General features: G+C 35.4%; 1 protein-coding gene across 1 annotated transcript in view; it reads left to right on the top strand.

The window, feature by feature from the left end:
* Positions 1–21,116, top strand: part of rapgef5a (Rap guanine nucleotide exchange factor (GEF) 5a) — a 258,368-nt gene extending 237,252 nt beyond the window's left edge. The window contains exons 18-26 of the mRNA XM_039737710.1: positions 1,375–1,472; positions 4,131–4,253; positions 6,620–6,798; positions 10,468–10,558; positions 10,810–10,860; positions 11,383–11,470; positions 12,879–12,943; positions 13,692–13,746; positions 18,009–21,116. Of these exons, the coding sequence (XP_039593644.1) occupies positions 1,375–1,472; positions 4,131–4,253; positions 6,620–6,798; positions 10,468–10,558; positions 10,810–10,860; positions 11,383–11,470; positions 12,879–12,943; positions 13,692–13,746; positions 18,009–18,133 (875 nt within the window). The 3' untranslated portion in view covers positions 18,134–21,116. The remainder of the gene's footprint in view (positions 1–1,374; positions 1,473–4,130; positions 4,254–6,619; positions 6,799–10,467; positions 10,559–10,809; positions 10,861–11,382; positions 11,471–12,878; positions 12,944–13,691; positions 13,747–18,008) is intronic.
* The last annotated feature ends 273 nt before the right edge of the window (positions 21,117–21,389 follow it).

Here is a 21,389-nt window from a genome sequence, read left to right on the forward strand (position 1 = left end):
TATATATTTTTATTTGTTACTTACCCCATATTTCTTTTAGTGATGGCTGAGAAAAAGTTTGAATTCCATGTTGTTATGGAGGACAAAGTAGCAAAGTTACTGACACAATAGGCTTGGGGACAACATTAAACAAACAATAGACAATATCAAAATGCCTATGAAAAAAAAATCACAATTTACTTGTGGTGCTTAATCCATATGTCACATATTCAATTGTATACTCACAACATCTCCAACACATGTATTTTTGCTAAACTATTGTTAAATAACTCACATAAGGAACAGCTGGAGAGTGTGCTCAAACGAGAACAATCTTTTCATTTGAAGACGTGACCCTCAACCCCACTCATTGGTCAGGAGTCCTCATTCATTAGCTACCATAGCACTTCATGTCACACTAACACTGCAGAATGTGGTCTGGGAGCAGAACACAATTAGTGATTAAAGGTTAATGAAAAGCGAATGTAAACATCATCAAGCCGAAAGTATGCCTTGCATTTGTAAATATCCAAGACGTTTCAAGAAGAAGAATGTCATTTCCAAGGAATTGTTTTATAGTCTGCCACTGAGAAACCTAGAAATACAGAATTGTGGCTTAAAAACCAATGAATGAGGGGAGAGGCAGGTGTTCAGATGAAGAGCTCCATCCCATTTGAATGCATTCTTTATGAGATGATTTTCTGGAGATGGTTTATTTAACGCTATTTTAGCACAAATGCATGTATTTTTGATGTTGTGAGCATATGACTGGATAGCTGACATATAGATTATTATGCACAATGAGTTAAATTGAGATTTTTTTCATGGACATTTTGATAGAGCTTGCTGTTTGTTTCACTTCACGTTGGTTCTCATTGGAGCCTACTACATCAGAAACTTAGTTTTTAACAAACAAGGTGGGGTAAGTTACAGATAAAGAAATAATCATTTTTGGGTGGAATATTTCATTAATTACCACAACAGAAGTTAAAAAATAGAATAAATGGAGGAACATAAGAACATTCAATTAATAAAAATAACCTTTAGTTTTTTTTTTTTTACTCAGTATGTCAAAGTGCCAAGAAAATGAGAAGCTTGATCCCATTTGATGTTCTGTAATAATCGTGACAGAATTCACAATACAGTCTATTGAACCATTAAGAACTTATTTGTTTCAGAATTTTTTGGCTCTTTGTAAAAGTAAAACTATTATGTTTAATTGCAGATTTTGCTAATTCCTCCAGTGTAATTTAGCTTTTCAAATGCTTTTCTGCCCACCCATTTACATTAGGTCTTAAAAGAAAGTTCAGACGTGTTACACTTAAAGGTAAAGGTGCTTTACTGTATTGTCTCTGATAATTAGGTTCAAGAATGTATCTTTTCTTTTTTTCTCAGAAAAGCACATTCTCCAGCCACATGAACTTGTTTATTCAGAGTCAATGATAGAATCAGGGCGCTTGTTTGTGTGCAGAAAAGATCCTGGTGAAGTGATGGTAAGGTGTTGGATTTTCTTTCACTATAATATAAATATCATGTACATTTTCTTTGCAAGTGTTTTACATCCATTTTTCTACCAGCTACGTGGCGTTTGTAGTTGTGAAGTACGGAGAAAGGCAATGAAGAAACCAGTACTGATAGAGGTGCATGTCATTTCAAGGCACCCTCACATCCACACCCGGCTACATAAAGCCATGTCTTTGAATGAATAAAAGGGAAACATTCAAACACCACATAAAGAGTTTCCCATCCTAGCTATTTTCATCTATTTCTCATACGTATGCCATGCTAAAATTGGGGCGGCATAGTAGTGAGATGGTTATTGTTCCTGCTTTTGGGATGCAGCATCTTCAATGTGAGTCCTGGTTGCAGTCATTGCCTGTATGGAGTTTGCATGTTCTCCCTGTATTTGCATGAGTTTTCTTACCTCATCACCAAAAGGTGCAGATTATCTAAATTGGTGCTTCTGGATTGGCATATTGGATGTGTGTGACCAGGCCCTACAGTGGACTTTCAGCCCGTCTAAGTCCGTTTCTTCGCTTACGCTCAGAAATGTCAGGATGGGTTCTTGCCTCCCACAACTGTCAGTTGGATAAAACAGATCTGAGAATATTATGTTATATTGAAATATTACCTTGACTTTGTATAAAGCTGTTCACTTTTAAATAAGGATATATGCATGAAATCTATTTTTTATTTGATTTTACAGTTTGCCAAAATATCAATTTTCATAAATGTTGAAGTACCTTTTTCTGTAACTTTTTTAAATGTGCTGTTTTGTTTGAGAATGCAAATGTGTAAAAGTTTTTACAAGGTGGCACAATGGTTAGCGCTGCTGCCTCATCGATCCAACATCCTGAGATTGAATGCTATATCCATTAGCTGTCTGTAAGAAGGTCACAAGCTCTATCAGTGTTGTGTTTTTTTCACATTTTTTTTCACATGTACCCCAGTTTTCCTTCCATATTACAAACATGTGCCTCTTGGGTTAATTAACAGTTCTAAATTGTGCCTTTGAGTGAGCTCTTCAGTGGACCTGCACTTGATGCCGTGGGGATAGGCTCCTGCATCCCTTAATGCTGAATTGGATTAAGTGGGTTTCAGAATGTTATGTTATGGAACACATAAAAATATTTACTTTACTATATTCAAGTGGTTGTACCATAAAGAATGTAATTTCTTGACAGGTCACACAATATACAGGGTGGTCCAGATGTAATTATGCAGATCCAGATCGTCTGGATGACTTTGATTTATGCGGGGACGATTCCAGTTGGGTGCAAAGATGATTCTTCATGTCGTCATTTCGCACACTTCTTGATGGTCCAGGATTTTTCGGGTGATTTTCTATGTAATAAACTTAATAAGTTATAGAGTAATGACAATTGTATAATTAGATCTGGACCACCTTATACATAAAGTGCACTCACTGGCCAATTTATTAGGTACACATGGCCGGTACTGTATTGGACCCCCTTTGCCTTTAGAACTAACCTTATTCTTTATGACATAGATTCAAGAAAGTGTTGGAAGCATTTTTTAGGAACTTTGGTCCATATGGACAAGATAGCATCAAACAGTTGCTGCAGATTCATTGATTGCACACCCATGATGCAAATCTCCCATTCCACCTCATCCCAAAGGTGCTCTACTGGATTAAGATGTGGTGACCGTGGAGGCCATTTGAGTACAGTGAACTCATTGGCATGTTCAAGAAACCAGTTTGAAATTATTTGGGTTTTGTGACATGGCACGTTATCCTGCTGGAACTAGCCATCAGAAGATGGGTATACTGTGGTCATGAAGGGATTGACATAACCCTCAACAATACTCAGTTAGGCAGGGGCATTTAAACATTGCTCAGTTGGTACTAAGGGGCCCAAAATATACAAAGAAAATATCCCCCACAGTACCACACCACTACCAGCACCAGCCTGAACCGTTGATACAAGGCAGGATGGATTCATGTTTTCATGTTCTTGATGCCAAATGTTGCAGCAGAAATCGAGACTCATCAGACCAGGCAATGTTTTTCCAAACTTCTGTTGTCCAATTTTGGTGAGCCTCTGCAAAGTATAGCTTCAGTTGCCTATTCTCAGCTGACAGGAGTTTGCACTCAGTGTGGTCTCCTGCTGCTGTAGCCCAATTGCTTCAAGGTTCGACCTGTTGTGCTTTCAGAGATGCTCTTCTGCATACCTCGAAAATACCATACTGGAAAATCCCAGTAGATCAGTTTCTGAAATAATCTGGCCAGCCTGTCTGGCACTAACCATGTCACCTTCAAAGTTAGTTAAATCACCTTTGATCCCCATTCTGATGCTCGGTTTGAACTTAAGCATGTTGTCTTGACAGTCTCTACATGCCTAAATGCCATGTGTTTGGCTGATTAGATTATTTGCATTAAAAAGAGGTTGAGTAGGTTTACCTAATAAAGTGGCCAGTGAGTGTGTATGTTTGTAGGTCTTCATTGAAAGGACATTCCAAGGTTACAGTGTGGACATGAAATGAAAGGACAGTAAGAAATGTTAGGAATCAATGTAATGGTGTTCTTCACAGTAACAATGGTCTTTTAATATCTAATCTTGACAGCTGTTATACAGTAACTACTACTGACATAAGTGATGATCATTGTGAATGTGTTTTCATTTTTTAAGAACCCATTATTGAGCAATGAGGAGACTCAGCAGTGGGCTAGCAGAATCCTGGGGATGAATACATGGGATGTGGCCCTCGCACTGACGAACTTTGACTGGAATCTGTTCAACTGCATTCATGAGGTCAGTGAGATTATTCTTCGCATTGATACTAAGGAGTATTATACCATACACCACTGTTGTTTAATAGAAACTGGTCTTCTTTCTTTCTTTCTTTTACTTATACCTCATATTTGTATTAACTCCATTGTGACAGCTGCATTTGTCACCTTCCAACTTACCAAATAATTGAATTCAGACATTTGTGTGGAGTAATCTGTCAACCCTAGCTTGCTTGTCTCTTGTGAAAGTGTAGATTTGCTTACTGATATAACATCCTGAAGATGTTTTGAGATTTTAAAAAAATTTAGGTGGGCAACAATTTGGAAGATTTCTACATGTCACGTGTCACTTTTAATCAACTTACAGTCCAGAAAGATAATGGACATTTACTTGCAACTTAACAAACAAGAGACCTGCCAGAGCTCCCATGAGACTCTTCATTCTTATCAAAGTAGCACAGAAGAATGTGGGTGGCAGTCTGTTGGTCCTCTTACAACTAATTTGTGAGGAAGGCTGTGCTTGTCCATTACAATACAATGAAAGAGCACTAATAGTCAGCAACCTACAGCTCACTCACTGGCGTTTGTTTTACTCATGTTCCATGGCTGATACTCTGTTTTTTTGAGTAAATCTAGTAATCCTTTGCTTATCAAATTACAAATAAGTACTCATATAAGGAACGAACAAGGAACTACTGAAATCTGTGTAACATTTTTTTCAATGAACAACTGAGTTTTATTCTGTATTTAGAAAGTGGTGATGTTTTACAATCACAGTGATCTTAGTCAAAGACTCAGTTAATGAAAATGATTGAAATGAGCACCACTGCCTTCTTTTGTAAAAGGACACTGGAGCCTACCACTTAATTTTGGTAATTTTTAATGAAGTCATTTTACTGTAACATGCCATACAAATGCTTTGTTTCTACAGTGTCTTCTGTTTTTTCTACTTTTATCTTTACTTTATTTTCAGTGGAAGCCTGCCTCAATTTTTGCAAATTCAAGTACAACTTATTGTTCATGCAGGAAAACAAAAGATAATACATTGTAACATGTTGATCAGTTTTCTGTTAGAAAATATTTTTGGATAATGGTAACGGTTACCAGCAAGCTACCTGACGAGAATGTATATCACTAGCTGTATAAAACGGAGAAAAGGACTTGAGTTTTCATTTTCCTTCCTATATTAATGTAGGCATTACTTTGGCCATGGTTAGGCTTTTCATGCTATGGTACATACACCTGAGTTGTCACTAAAAAAAAATCATAAAAAGGAGGCCAAAGAGTGTAAAGGATAAGGGATTGTATTGCAGAAATTAGGAGTAAACAGAAAGATACAAGCAACAGAAATCAAAATACGGTTATGATGACTAAAAAAAAACAAACTCTGGACCTAATCATAGTGGGTTCAGCTCAGTCAGGCAGGGGCATCTATCTCTCTTACGCGCAAGGTTGTGTCTCCTCCTGCTCACTCCTTCCTTTCATCGTTTTCACTCCATGGTTTCTTTTCTTCCTGTGAGCCACAATATTGTCAGTCTTACTTCAGCCAGCTCTAAATACAACTATTTTATTGCTTGTAGAGCCCTTAAATTCCTAACCTTGGACTGCTTCAAGAGGAAGTCAGGAAAGGGCTAGGAAACTCATGGGGTCATCATATCAATTCTCCCCCAGCAGTTCCAGGTGTTCCTTCAGTCCTACAGCTGCAGTTTTTAATTAAAAGGCCAGTCAACACTGCAGATGCCTGTCTAACATATTTGGGAGGAGGTAGGCTAGTACTGGAGACTGGAGTTTTCCCTGCTGCCAGCTAATGGCTTGGAGGACTCCTGGCATGGATCCGGTTGTTCCCTTGTGTCCGTACTGTGAGTAATTATCTCCAGAACCTCATAAACAGCTGAGGCATAACGCCCTAATGGTGGCCTGCTGTGACTGGCAGTAGCAAAATAGCTGCAGTATTTGTCCCTTGGGCATCTTTCAGAACTCTTGTTCTGCACTTCGACAGCATCAGTGCAATTGCAGTACTTGCCTGGCCACCCTTTGCAGTGCAAATGATTATTTTACTGCTGTTCCAAGGAAACTGCAATTGTAGGTGTTTGAGAAGGAAGTCCATGTTGTCCATATACTTTCCAAAACATCAAAAGAGCTGCAAACGATAATCAGATAAAAGCAACTAATGATTATAGTTTCAGAAAATGCAGTGGTAGATGCCATGTAGAGATCCATTGGACCAGTTTCACAATTTTGACTAACCTAATCATGTATTTTCTCTTTTAAATGATATGAATTAGCCACAGTACATTGTATAGTTGAAGGAGTTTTGGGAAAGCTGTTTTTTGATAATAGATATGTACAGTTACTAATTTGTTTTAACTGTTTGCTCATTTCTTTTAGCAAGAATTGATTTATTACACATTCAGCAGACAGGGCAGTGGACCAAACACTTTCAACCTTGACCTTCTGCTGCAAAGAGGAAATGAGGTGCAACTCTGGGTGATGACAGAAATACTCCTTTGTACTCAGCTTTGCAAGAGGGTCCAGCTGGTGAAAAAGTTCATAAAGATTGCTGCTCAGTATGTACTGTCTTTTCATTGAAAATGTGAAATGTCATATATTTAGGATTTTTCCTAAAGCGTTGGGATGAATCATACAATCTTGGAATTTTATAATTTTCCTCTAGCCAGTCATAAAGATCTCCTTTGCTGTTGAATTTCTTTTTACTGTATTACTGTATGCTTTCTTTGATTATACTTTCTTCTATATTTGGTACTCTATAGGTAATTTTTAAACATCACTAGTTTTTTATTACCTCTATTTCTATACCCATGTAATGCAATTTGTGAAATTAGTAATTTTTAAACATTTACCTCCGCTTTACACATAAATAAATACTTTAAGAGAGGTTAGCACGTGGACCACCTCCTATTAACCAGTGTATCGTGAAGTGACTTCAGAAAGTAAATTTATGACATAAAAAGAAAGTGAAATTTAACTTTAGCAGAATCCGCAATTACAACCAAATCAAGCCAAGCCAAAACAAATTAAATTTTATTTGTCACATACTGTACAAATAACCATGTCACAAATATAGAGCAAGTCAACACTAAATAATCTTTTCAGTTTTAATGCTGGCACTACTTTTTATGCAGCAAATCAAACCAAATCTTCATTCTTTGACATATTTCAAGTTTTTTGATTATTACTCTTTTGACAAAGCTGGCACTTTTCAATACACAATTACATTTAGCACCTCAGTGTTCTTACCAGTCATATCATATTTCATGGATTAACCAGAGACACCAGGGGCCTCATGCATAACGGCGTGCGTAGAATTCGCACTATAATATGACGTAAGCACAAAAGCCGAAATGTGCTTACGCACAGAAAAATCCAGATGCAGGAATCTGTGCGTACTCCAACTTTTACGTACTTCCGCTACATAAATCCCGGTCACGTGAAAAGTAACGCTCGTGCACGCACCTTATGTCCCACCCCAACTCCTCCCAGAATAACGCCTCTTTGAATATGCAAATCAATATAAATCGCCCTTAAGCTCAGCCTTCTGTGAAAAGACAATGGGAAAAGCACGGGGGAAAATATAAGAATTTCAGCGAATACCAAGTGGAGGCAAAGGAAAAACATACTATTTGTTTAATTAAACCGTGGTATAATCAACAAAATGAAGTTGATCGAGTGACATAGCATGTTGGAGAAACTTGAAAGCTCAGATATCAAAGTCGCCGTGAAAAGGCGAGTTGTAGCCCACTGTCTGAGTGTCATATGACAGCTTATTAGGGTACAGAGAAAAAAAAGGCACACAGTGGGGAAAAAGCACGAAATGTCAACTTCAATCTCGAAATTTCCACTTTAATCACGTAGTTTATTTTGTCATTAAAGTAGAACATCATAAACGTCATCTTAAAATCGTTTAATTAACCAGTTTCTCAAATCATATCGTAATTAAAGTAGCACGTTAAATGCTTTGTTTTGTATGTGATCTTCTATGTGCTCTATGTGTGTGAATCACTACTTGCTTCTTAAACCGGCTCTCTTCCTCCGACTGGACACAGAATCCATTACATTCGTGATATTACAGCTCTCTGAATAACTAAAATACTGAGATGTATACGTGATATAATTTTCATGATGATAGGAGTTAAAGCACGTTATTAAACATGGGTTTCACGGGGTAGTGATTGTGCACGACCTTTGATGAAATCATTTATTGCAGCAGTACTCATGGGCGGCTCTAGGCTTGTGGCGGCCCTGGGCAGAGAAAGAATCAGTGGCTACTTTGCCCGCCAATGTCAATATGGTATCCTATGCACGGTGGATGGCCACGTCCGTTGCAGACACTGCATAGCCGCCTCATGCTCATGACACAAGCGTTTAACTTTTGTCAAAATTTGTCGCTGCGTTTTTAGCTGTGTCGTTATTTTCTTTCTGTTTTATATTCAATATATATTGGCGTGGCCGCCCCTGCAGTCCTTGCTTTTCTTTCTCCAAGTAACTGATTGCCACACAATCAGCTAGGAAATAGATGTTAAGCCATCTATAAGCTTAGAGCGCCAATTCTTCAAAATGTTTAAGGAACATTGAACTATCTTCGTAATACATGTTTAATTATTCTATCCTTCACGCCAGTCCCAGTGAAGAATATAGATTATTTAAATGAAGTTAAAGTTTTACCTGTATAATATAATAAACATATTTTGCTGCATTTCATCTTAAAAATATCGTCATCATATGTAAATACGCGCTTTATAAAGTGGCTCAGGTTGCGCGATATTATAACTGTAGTGTAAGTTTACAGTGAGGTAATTGTACTTATAAGTACAGATAGTTCTACAAGGAGCAATTCATTGAGTGCGTTTATAGTTCTTGGGATGAAATTGTTTCTGAACCGCGAGGTCCGTACAGGAAAGGCTTTGAAACGTTTTGCCGTGGCTGAGACAGTGTGTGCTTGATGCTGTATACCGATAATTCTATTTCTGATCAGCTGCTGCTGTGATTCACACTCAGATACAGTGATATCAATACTCTGAGTGGTGCAGTGAGAGCAATATGGAAAAAGATGATCTGCTGTGGCAACTCCTAACGGGAGCAGCTGAAAGAAGAAGAAGAAGAAGAAGAAGAAGGTGCAGTGAGAGTAACAACACTAAAGCAGTTATGGTATTTGGAATACTATGGCTATTCCCTGGACCATTATATTGTTACAAGTTAATTACAATCAGATGCATTACACTAATAAACAATATGCGGTTAGTTTCAGTGTATTTATAAAGCCGCATCAGGAAAATAAGGAGTAACCACAGAGTAACAGTAGCACTGCTTTGACGCTGGTGCCGCCAGTCTGCAAAACCGAGCGGAGAACTTGCGTACGACAAGGTATGAGGTACTGTGGAAAAGTCCGTGGATTTACGCCAAGTGTAGGTTTTATACATCGCGATTTGAACGTGGAAAAGTTCTTACACAACATTTCTGTGCGTACGCACCGTTTATACATGAGGCCCCTGGTACATTTAAACTTTTCATATTATTATTATGAATTAATTGAGCCAAATGGGATAATGAAAATTGTGAGTGAGTAAAACTTAAATTTTTATGTGAAATATTTTGATTGGTGCTTTGCAGAAATAATTATATTAGGTGCTCAGCAATTATACACTAGAATTTTTGTTTTCTTTTCAAATGCACATTTTTCTTTTTATTAGCTAATTTGTTGTTCTTTTCCTAGTCAGTTATTCAGGGTTCTCAGTCTACATACATCTTAAGCCAATATTTCTAGCAAAGTTCTAGTTTAGATGTTTTTCTAAGAATTTTCTACTCTTAACAATAACTGTACTTTATTACATCACCGTCTAATTTCACTGAGCCTCAGCTCCTTAATGCCTTCCTATGGCTTGTCTCTCCTGTACTGACTTATTGTGCTTCACAAAGTTCTGAATTTCTGCTTATATTCATATTTAATTTAAACCTTAAGAATCATTGTTAAATAGTTCAATTTCCAGACATATTCTTGCATGAGGTATGAAACATCAGGAGCTGATAAATTCCTTAACCTAGTATGATAGCTTTATTTATTTATTTTACATTTTTAAAACATAAATGCAATCCTGTCTACCCACCATCTTTGCACCATAGTTTGTAGTTATTAGAGGACATGTCAGGAAGAGCTCTAAACATTCTTTTACTGTATTCATTTCCTGGAGAGAGCCTAAGTAGAATTTTTTTCATTTCAGTTGCAAAGCACAGCGGAACCTCAGTTCTTTCTTTGCCATCATAATGGGGCTCAACACCTCAGCAGTCAGTCGCCTAAACCAGACATGGGAGGTAAGAGACATCTTAGGCTATTGATTGTATCATTTTCTTTCTTTCTTTCTTTCTTTCTTTCTTTCTTTCTTTCTTTCTTTCTTTCTCAAACACTGCCTGAAGTTAGTTCAGGTAACCCGTCTTCATATTGCATTTTAGTTACAAGGCCTGTTCAGTATTAAGTAAACAATTATATTTTTGTGATTTATTATTACAGATTAATTTATTTGACAGATCTTTGACAACTCATGTATTTTTTGTTTTATTCATAGAAAGTACCTGGGAAATTCAGGAAATTATTCTCCGAGCTTGAAACATTAACAGTGAGTACTAGACTGAAGGAAGACTAAGCTTGTAACTTTTCTTTTAATTGAACCAACTTTATTAGATATCAAGTTATCATTTGCAAACTTTTTGTGTTGATTAAAAGTAAATATGGTCAAAAGTTAATTGAAGAATTGCTCATATTGTGAGAAGTTTCACACCTATTTGATTTTGAAATCTTGCAGATTTGGCTAAGATCTAAAATGTAAACTTATGAAATAAACAGAGCTTATTATTCATAAGAATACTGTGCTTGACACACAGTACGTGTTTTTTTAATAATATCTTGCCTCTCTGGCCATAACTGTTATGTGTCTGATGCCGGCTGTATTTCAGTGCAACAACAGGAGGAAATGCAATTATTGTGGATATTTTTATAAAATGCTGAATAGTTGGAATATTAAACTAAAATGAATGTAAAGTACTGCACATGGATGGAACGCTCCCTTTTTGTAGTTCCTATGTAAAATACTCTCTTGGGCATTGTTGCTTTACATTGCAATATTTTCATGTCTTTACAGGACCCATCATTAAACCATAAAGCTTACAGAGACGCTTTTAAAAAGATGAAACCTCCAAAAATTCCATTCATGCCTCTTCTACTTAAAGGTAATTTGTTGAAGCTGCCTACCATATTTCCCAAGGTTAAATTTAATGACATCATTAAATATGTAGTCTAGGCCCTACAAAATATCTTTTCTGCAAGCCTAGTCATGATTTTGGCTTTTTAATAGAACTTTTTTCTAAATGTTTGCTGTGCATATTGTGCATTTTCAAAACTGACATAATTATTACTTCTACCTTGATTGCTATATATAAAGCTTTTCTCAAAATTATGTTCTTAAGAGTAATTAATTGCACTTCATAGTAAGTAAATAGTTTAAAATATATAAAACAATATTTTTATTCATTTTCAAACCTACAGTATATTTTAATTCAGTTCAACTTTACATTTAACTATAGATGTTCAGCTATTCTCCATATATAGTTGGAAATCTAATAGGATGTAGTTTCCAGTTAAATGAAAAATTATTTAACATTTGGTAATATGCATTTCATTTATTTGAAATGTGGATTGCTAGGTTGCAGACTGTGTGCTATACATTTACAATCCTGTTTTTCATTCTTTTTTGTGACTCATAAATGCATTCCTTGGCCTCATATTCCATAATACAGTTAGATTAGTTTCTATCGATTGATTACTGATGTTATAATAACAATTTTCTGAATTGAAAGTGGATTTGCTTAGTTAGGCTTCTGCTGAAGTTCCTCTCATAGCTCCAGGGCACTTGTGTTTGGTGTCTGCTGTGCTAAGTAAAGCGCAACGCGAGACAGAATGAGGTTGCAGAGCACGTCTTCCAGCTAATTGTGCACAATAGAGGCATATACATCAGCCAATATAGGATGCCTTACTATTAGCAAATGTTGCTGATTTTGAATTTATATTTATAGCACATCTAGATTATAATAAAATATAGATGCTGGTGTCAAAAATAATGTACTGTTTTTGTTACTTTGATCAATTATTCATTCAAAGACTGAAAACAAGCAAAATAGTAAATAGTTTTTCTCCTTTGGTGAATCTAAGTTATCTTCCTAGGTTCTTACAGGTTTACAGTCACATTCCTGTACCATCTGTCAAACGGCTCTGGATTTTACCCAGGAAGAAAAAAATAACCACTTAATTATGATATGGATCAGCTTTTTTGCCAATTACTGCAGTAGTTTGCTTTTCCATTGCTGAGTAAATTTGCCATATCAGCATACTTTTAGAGCTCTTTATTTTGAGAGTCATACATTTATCTTTCTACCACATTTTGAGATATTCAAAATAAAAAGGCCCACTGTACAATGGAATATATAAGCTTGGTCTTTTTTAAAGATATTGTTTGATCTGAACAAGTCTGTAGTTACAGTATATAAACAGCTAACCTTCACAACAGTCACTATTTGTGGTTGAACAATGGCATGTATTTGATGATCGAGTGCCTTTTGTTTGTTTCTCCTTATACTTTAGATATAACTTTTATTCATGAAGGAAATAAAACATTTCTGGACAATTTGGTCAATTTTGAAAAACTGGTAAGTAATATGTGATGAGTATTTGAATCCATCATTATTATATTAGTGGATGGCACAGTGGCACTGCATGCAGCATTATTAATCGCCTTTGAAGGTACGGATGTTGTGGCTCATTTGCTCACTATGGCATCCTACCCATGAAGTCTGTTTGTTTTCTCTGTGTTTACTAACTTTACTGTAAAGAGCACAGATTCCTTCTAAAATCTTAGAAATAAGCTCTTAGGGTGACTGCCAACTCTGGTTTGCATGATTGTGTCTTTGTAAATGGGTATCTTGCCTTTCTTGTTACCACTGTTCACTGGAATTATTCAGACCTGAAGATTTTGACTGATTTCTTTAAAAAAAGTGTTTTGTGCTTAATAGACTGTACAGTATAAAAGCATGTTAGCATGTTTTTTTTGTATCATATTGCAGCCACTATTCCAATTACAAGAGCAATAAATCAGCCAATTATTTATTGCAGGAAGGTTAAATCAGTTTTTTGTGTTCTGTATAGAGTGTTCTTACTGCCGTATTTAAGTACCACTTGAGTTAAAGCTTTAAACCCTGTGCTGCTTTGGCTCCAGGTGTCCCTGTAAAGGAAAAGTGGGCTCGAAAAATGTATCACTGGTTTGGTGCTGTGCGTATATTACTTCCCTTGCAGAGTATTTTAAAATGTGAATGTTATTTAACTTGGTAGTCTGTTTTTTTCTTTAAACTGCATTCAAATAAGCCTTCTTTTCATGATTATGTTTTTGTTTTTTTTCAGCACATGATTGCAGACACTGTACGTCTTATCAGACTCTGCCGGACAGATCAATTAGGTATAACAAACTCATATTAAGTGGAAACTTGGGACTACAAAAAAAACAAAGAATTCATTTTTTACTAATTTTAAACTTGATTATTACTTACCAACATTCAGTAGACTGTTGACAAATCTGATTTGCTTGAAGAAAAAATGTTTCACCCTTCAATGTCCAGAGCAAAGCTATAGAAGTGTAGAAAAGAATTTGTAGAAACAAATGAATTATTTTATTAACCAGATTTCCGTACAGTCATACAAATATACAAACCTGCCCTCCTTTTCACCAGCAGCCCTTAACATAATGAAAATTCTGTTTTTCGTTACTGAATGTTGTATCTTTAATTTAAGCCTTATTTCTGTTAATGAGCACCATCAGATGTTCTTTAGTTCTAACTAACTTCCAGTCCATGGGTGCAACATATGACTGGCATAAGTAGATACATTTAGTTAGTTTGGTTTGCCATATAACAACCACAATACAAAATCTATAATATTTCCTGAGATTATATTTTTATAACAGTAGTTATGATTCTTCATGAGTATAATTCCACATCTTTACAGAAGATACAAAATGGCAAGTGAAGCAAAAGCATAGGCTTTGAGTCGCTAATTTATTTAAGACTTGTTCATAGCAGAAGCTGGATGCTTTTGCGGAAAACTAAAATTAGTTAAAAGGTAATACAAATGAAAATAAATAAACATAATTTGAAAGACAGCCAGCCTAGTCTTCTTAATTTGGTATTTATCAGTTAGCATTTTAGCATTCTAGCATTTTAGCATTCTGGCATTCTAGCATTTAGCATCTAGCATTTAGCATCTAGCATTTAGCATCTAGCATTCTAGCATTCTAGCATTTAGCATTCTAGCATTTTAGCATTCTGGACAGCCAGCCTAGTCTTCTTAATTTGGTATTTATCAGTTAGCATTTTAGCATTCTACTTTAGCAGAAACTTCACAAGTTGCCTGTCACATACAGTACATTATATATGATTATGAAATGATATACAATTGCTACACATTTCACTATTTTTTTGATCACATTTAAGGAAAATACCTCTTAGGACAGCTCAAACATCCATTAATAAAATACCAACATAACTAAAATGATAAATAATTATTAGAATGAGTTATTTTTGTTTTTTGTATATCTGTGAAATTATTTTGGGGACAATTCAATTAGCAATTATTAATCAGCAGCCTTGAATTTGTCCACAGTGATCCTGATCAATGACAATATATGCGCCACATTTTGTTCTTTGCCTCTGGCAGTTACATTTAGATAGGTGACATTAAAATGCACTCTTGCCGTTCCATTCCTGTGGTTGTAGCTGCAGTGTTGACATCATAAAGTCCCTAAAGTGTTACATTAATGATGCATGATGGTTGTACGCTTAGTACTTTGCTTTACAATTACAAGTCCAGAAATAATTGAAAGTTACGATATGAAATCCAAAGAAAATGCCTACAGCTAATAAAAGAGATTTCAAAATTTCAGTGGACTGTTACCACTAAATAGATTTTATGTGTGTATTTCTTGTATTTTCAGACACACAGCTCAAATACTTTGTATGTGACAGTGCAGGAAGCCCATCTTACAGTGTTGAACTTGACGTTTTGTTTATATAAGTAAAACCTCAGAGAAATGTGAAAAATTGAACCCCTCAAAACATTCATCTTTTCAATATCACCATGGGCCTCATGTATAAATGGTGCGTACACCCTTGCTTCGAGATATACTGTATAAAAACTAAACTTGGCATGAAGCCATGCATATTTTCATGGCAGGGTCCCCTCTGTTTTGTTTGGTTTTGCAAACTGGTGACACGTTGCAAAAGGGAACACTGAAATATCTCTTCAATACAAGATAAAAATGATGAAATTGTTTCCTTACTAACCAAACATTTAACACAACTGGAAGAAAACTTTGAAAAGTACTTTCCTTTATTAAATACTGAACAGTAAGACTGAATAAGAAAACCATTTATTCCTTCCAACATCTCTGGTTTTACAATTAAGGAAGAAGAAGAATTAATATCTTCCGATCGCGGATTAAAATTAAAACATTCAGAAAATACTCCTGAAGAATTCTGAATCTCTGTTGAAAACAAATACCCTGCCATAGTGAAAAAAGCACTAAACACATTATTACAATTTGGCACGTCACATCTTTGTGAGGTAGGATTTTCAACAATGATCAATATTAGGATGAAAAAAATGTAAGAGGCTTGTAAATTTGGACAAACAGATGCGAGTGGCTTTATCCTTTATTCATCCAAATATTCCAGAAATTTGCAGAGAACATCAAGGACATATTTTGCATTAAATCATTTTTGCTATTTTATTTTTATATTACTATTATATCTTGTACTACAATTATATGTAATTTTTAAATATGTTAAAAATGTATAATTTTTTCTTCAGTTATTGGTATTTCATTACATTTGTTCTTGTAATAATAATAGTAATTGTAATAATATTAATAATGAATAAATGAAAGGTTGTATGCATTCAACTTACCTGTTCAAAGTTGGTTGTGGTTTCAGTCAGATAGTGTGAAAATAATAATAATAATAATAACAATTACAATTTAACATATTTGAGTATTTTGATGTTAGTGTTCCACGTAAAAAAATGTTAGTGTCTGGTGGTCCACAATTTCAAAAAGATTGAGAATCACTGGCTTATACCACTGCAGAAGCCAAAAATTATAGAATCTTTTTCCCTTGCCTCCACTTTGCATTCGCTGAAATTCTTCTTTTTTTCACATGCCTTTTAAATAGTTTTTTAAGCAAACCCTGAACGGAAGGTGATGTTTATATTGATTTGCATATTAAAATATGCAAAATTCTGGGAGGAGTCGGGGTGGGGCTGTAGGCACATGCATGTGCGTTCAATTTTACGTTTGTTGGGATTTGTAAAGGGGAAGTGTCTCGAACTTGGTGTACACACATATTTATGCATTTGTATTTTTTTGTGCATACGCACATTTCCACTTTTGTCCGTACACCATGTTTTAGTGTGATTTCTACGCATGGAGGTATACATGAGCGCCCAGGTCACAATAACTGGCATAAATTTAAACACACCATTTCTTTCTTCAGTCATCTCAGTCATTATACAGAAGATTCCTCCATTTTGAGGTTTGGGAATCCCATGCTGTCCTTGCATTGCTGGAACAAAACAGACAACTCCAGTTTGGACATTTACAACTTATTTTGATGCTCCAGCATATCGTTTCTGCTTGTTACCTGTGCTGGTGCTACAATGGCTTCTTAAATATGTCCAGATGACATTGTAGTCAGTCAAATGTTATTTTATTTAGGACCCTGTATTGGGCAAATAACAAGAGGAAATCTTAAAGTCACATAACCAGATGCACCTCTCATAGTCCTTGGCTCTTCTTTGACAGCTGCACATTTTCCTCTTATTATTTACTGAAACAGTAATGCAGATCTCAATCAGTCCTGTGTTTTTCATTGATGGAGCAGAGCAAATGCATTTGTTGGTTCTTTCCTGGCAGTAAAACACAACTCCGTCACCTTAAATCTTTTTGGCAGATTTGAGATGCTGTAGCAGTCACCTGTCTTTCCTATTTGTAACAGAATTCACCACTGAGCTCCCTTCAGCGGTGCGGAGGCTCTTGACTGCCCTCCTTGCTTGTATGTGTTGCACAGAATCTCCACTCAGTCAGCTTTCAGCACAAACACTGATACTCATGTTTTCACTTTATTGATTTGTGCTCCTCAGTACAGAGAATTAAGTGCCAAAATCAGAATATTAATTTTGGAAAAAATGTAATAACTTAAGTTTATAATCACAATCAGTCATGCAATTTCTATAAGAACCTAATTATACCATGTGTGTCACTTTAGTCTGTATTTAGAATATGGAAATTGTGCTCCTAGCTGTCATTTTGGCTATAATTTTGAATTAAAAGGATAAGAATTAATATTAATTCAAATTGTCTGCTGTGTTCCAGGAAACACACATACAGTTCTCATTGGATTTGTTTAGTCTTGTAGGCAGTTATAACATTACCAATAACAACTTGAAATTATTATTATCTTAGACAATCCAAGAAATAGCAAAATTAGCGTTATTTTATGTTTTCCTTTGATTTTGGTAAGTGTATTTTATTTTCTTAGTTGTGGCTGTGAACTGGGTCATCATATTTTAAATTTACATGGCTCATTTTCACATTCAGCAATGACTTCAGGAGTGTTATTTTTTGAAAGCAAATCTAATGCGAAAACTAACTCTGTTTTTTATTCACTTCAGGAAATGACTCGACACAAAAGGACCAGTCAGAAGTAAAAAACTACGTTCACCACTTGCACATCATTGACAATCAGCAGATGCTGTTTGAACTTTCCCACAGACTGGAACCTCGGACTTCAGCATGACGTGTTATGTAAATGTGTAGCACTTTCAAAAAGCATGGAAGCCAAGCTAGTGTATTTGAATGGGAACAGACTATTTATAGGTACACAGCTCTTCAGACATTTGTGCAATGACAGAAGAAAATGCTGGTGTCAGCAGCACAATTACTTGTGTTGGTGTGTGAGTGAGTATGTGTCAGTCCCTTGAGTTTACACTGTACCTTTGATCAAGCAACCAAACCATTTTAATTTACAGTGTGTTGAAGAAACTGTCATGTTTCAAAAATGAGGCAGTATAAGACAAATTTCAGTAATGTTAAGCAATAATTTTGCTCTAGTAATTCTGTGTTTTTTTGTAATTTGGCTTAAATAAGACAAAGTACACAAGGTAAACCCATGAAGTCTATTTTTCTTTCTCTTTAGCTAATAGGTAATTTGTCCCAGTGACCCTTCGTGTGTAGGAGCTTTGTAAATTATGGCTCCAATATCATAGCTGGGTCGTTTATTCCACGCTTCAAAAGTCCCCTTAAGAAAAAGCCAACCGTTGTTTCCATGCTATATTTTTCTCATTCTTAAATAATGAATGAATTGAACGCAGGCAATCTCAGAGCATGAGCCCTGGAATGAATTAATGATTAGCGGAGGGTGACGTGCTTTTTAGGTAAATTTTATGGCCTGGTGCTAAAATCACTTTTGCATTACTCTCAGTTTTACATTGAATGGCTGTGCAATAGTAAACCTTCTTGAAAACAGCACATGTAGTACACACATACACATACATATAACCTGTACAGACAGCGAGGTCTTGAATAATGCACAATTATACTGTCATTAGAAAAAAGCAGGGTACTCATTAAGTCACTACAATCCTAGTTTATACAGTATTTGGCTATTTAATGACAGCATACAAGCCATAGTGTGCCACCTCCCTGCCTTTGTAGTTAGGGACACGGGGCTCTTTATAAAGTATTTATTAAAAGAGATTAATGTATCAGTTGCAGTTTCAAGAGGCATTTAGTGAATAGTCTATCAATAAGCAGAGCAATATTGCTTGTGTTTACTTAAATACAAAAAACAATCCACAAAGTGCTGCTTATTGCCAAAGCTCTTAGGATAATGAAGTTTTTCTCAGCTTCTTTGCCATGAGGGACCAGTTTTTGCACTACATTTTTTCTCTTTCACGTTACAGACTGGCTCTTTGTGAGAGTTAAGGGAGGTTAAATTGAAGAATATGTATTTTGCAAGATCCTTCTATTATGAAAATTACATTTATATAAAATCAGATTTACAGAGGTTTCCATTTGAGAAGAAAAAACACACATACACACACTATTCCAGTATTTTACAAATAAGCATGGATACATACATGCTAGCTGCAAAATGTGGGCAAGACGAGAAAGCCACAGTTTATACTTGTACACGCACATTAATTGGGTGTGGTAATGGATGTAATTATGTTTCTATAATAATGTTAATATTATGCCCTATGACAAATTAAATGTAGAAATGCTATGAGCTTTTCAGAGATTAATCACACTATATGGGTGTCTTCAAAATATATAAAATAAAAATAAATATAAATAATGATCAATTAAACCATCATACCTAACAAATCTGCCTTTTTGCCTAATACATACTATTATATTGTACATTATATTAAATAACAACAAATGTGTCACTTTTGTATGTGCCAAAATAGCTTTTTTAAACCATCTGCCACATATGCCACTCTGTGTCTGCCGTATTTGCTTGAATCAGACACACGTGAACGAAGGTACAACAGCCAAAAGACATTTTCAACATTCTTATTTTTCCTTATTAAGAATAGACTTTCACTTTTCTCAGATGCAGTACTACATAAATAATTAAAAAAAAAACTAAACAATACAGTTTAATATGATTTTAATCATTTCATGTAAAGTGTAATTTTCTAAAAATCTATGTAACATTTTCATCATGAGTTGAATTTTGGATCATTAAGTGAATACCACTTCGCTGTGTGAGCCGTATCATGCAACAAAAATGAACACACATCCAGCTTTCATACTCCACTGACAAATACGGCGATGCTTGTGAGCAAAATGTTGTCATTGTAGTATTATTTGTGAAATTTAAAAAGCACTTTATATTTTCTAGATCCATGTTCAGTACCTCCGCCGAACACAAGACAATGCACATGTCCAGTATGGTTTACATTCAAGCTTCACTCCCTCCCTCCCTCCCTCTCAACAATAGAATTAGGCCTCTTTCTGCATTGCTGTCTTTTTGTTAAAAAGCACTAGCAGGTTTCACTTTCTTTCATTTGACTGTAATCTAGTAGACTTCTGTTTTCTTGCATATGGGGCAGTGTGCTTGGAGAGACTAGTCTAAATAAAGTAATGTGATATGTGTCGGCTACCAGCAAAAACCGCATAGGCATATCGTCTGTACAGTACTTAATAGGAACTATATTGTCAGTTACTTGAGCATTTTTAGTTTTTGCCAAATAATTAAAAATGCAGTTGACACGCATATTAAATATGGCATAGTTTACTTATATTATGTTGTAAATATTGAGTTTGGGCATTAATACTATTTATTGAAAATATTATTTATTGGATAGTTTGAAACATATGAAGTCAGGGTTTTAGGTTTTGTCTCAATGACTTGGAAAATGTCCTCCCTGAAATGTATTTGTAACAGAAGTGTTTTGTTTTCTCCTGTGAATTTGTGCGGCCTGCACAGCTGAGCATGCAGACGCACAAGTGGTGAGCTAAGTGTTTTGTGCTGGTCCAGATGAAATGGCTAGTCCATGGATTGACCGCTGCGATTCTCTATTTAATGAATATGCTTTAAACACTGCTCCTTTTTTGTATTATTCTTGTAAATGTATATAACCCAATGTTATGAGTATCAACATAATACTTTATATTTAAATATACAGAGAACACAAGCAATACATTAAAGTTTGTTAACTGTTAAACAGTTTTCTACTTAAATTAATTTTTAATAAACATGCAAAATCTTGTTCATTGTCGATTTACTGTTTTAAAAGGTAGTCACTTACGTTAATTCTAAAAATACTAGGCATTTGTTTTACAGGTAAGTTTATTTTGTTTTGTGCTTTGTGGGTACGAGATTACTGCTACTTATTACTATTACTGCTACTCTTACTTAAACTTCAAGTACAGTACATGTGAGCAAAGGGAAGGTCTGGGAGGATACTGCAGATGGTCTTTAAGCAGTATCTGAAAGACCCCAGAGGGGCTTAGGCTGAATAGGCCAGGTGTGAGTGTGTTTG

This window comes from Polypterus senegalus, chromosome 15, assembly GCF_016835505.1.
Source record: "Polypterus senegalus isolate Bchr_013 chromosome 15, ASM1683550v1, whole genome shotgun sequence".
Classification (NCBI taxonomy): Eukaryota; Metazoa; Chordata; class Cladistia; order Polypteriformes; family Polypteridae; genus Polypterus; species Polypterus senegalus.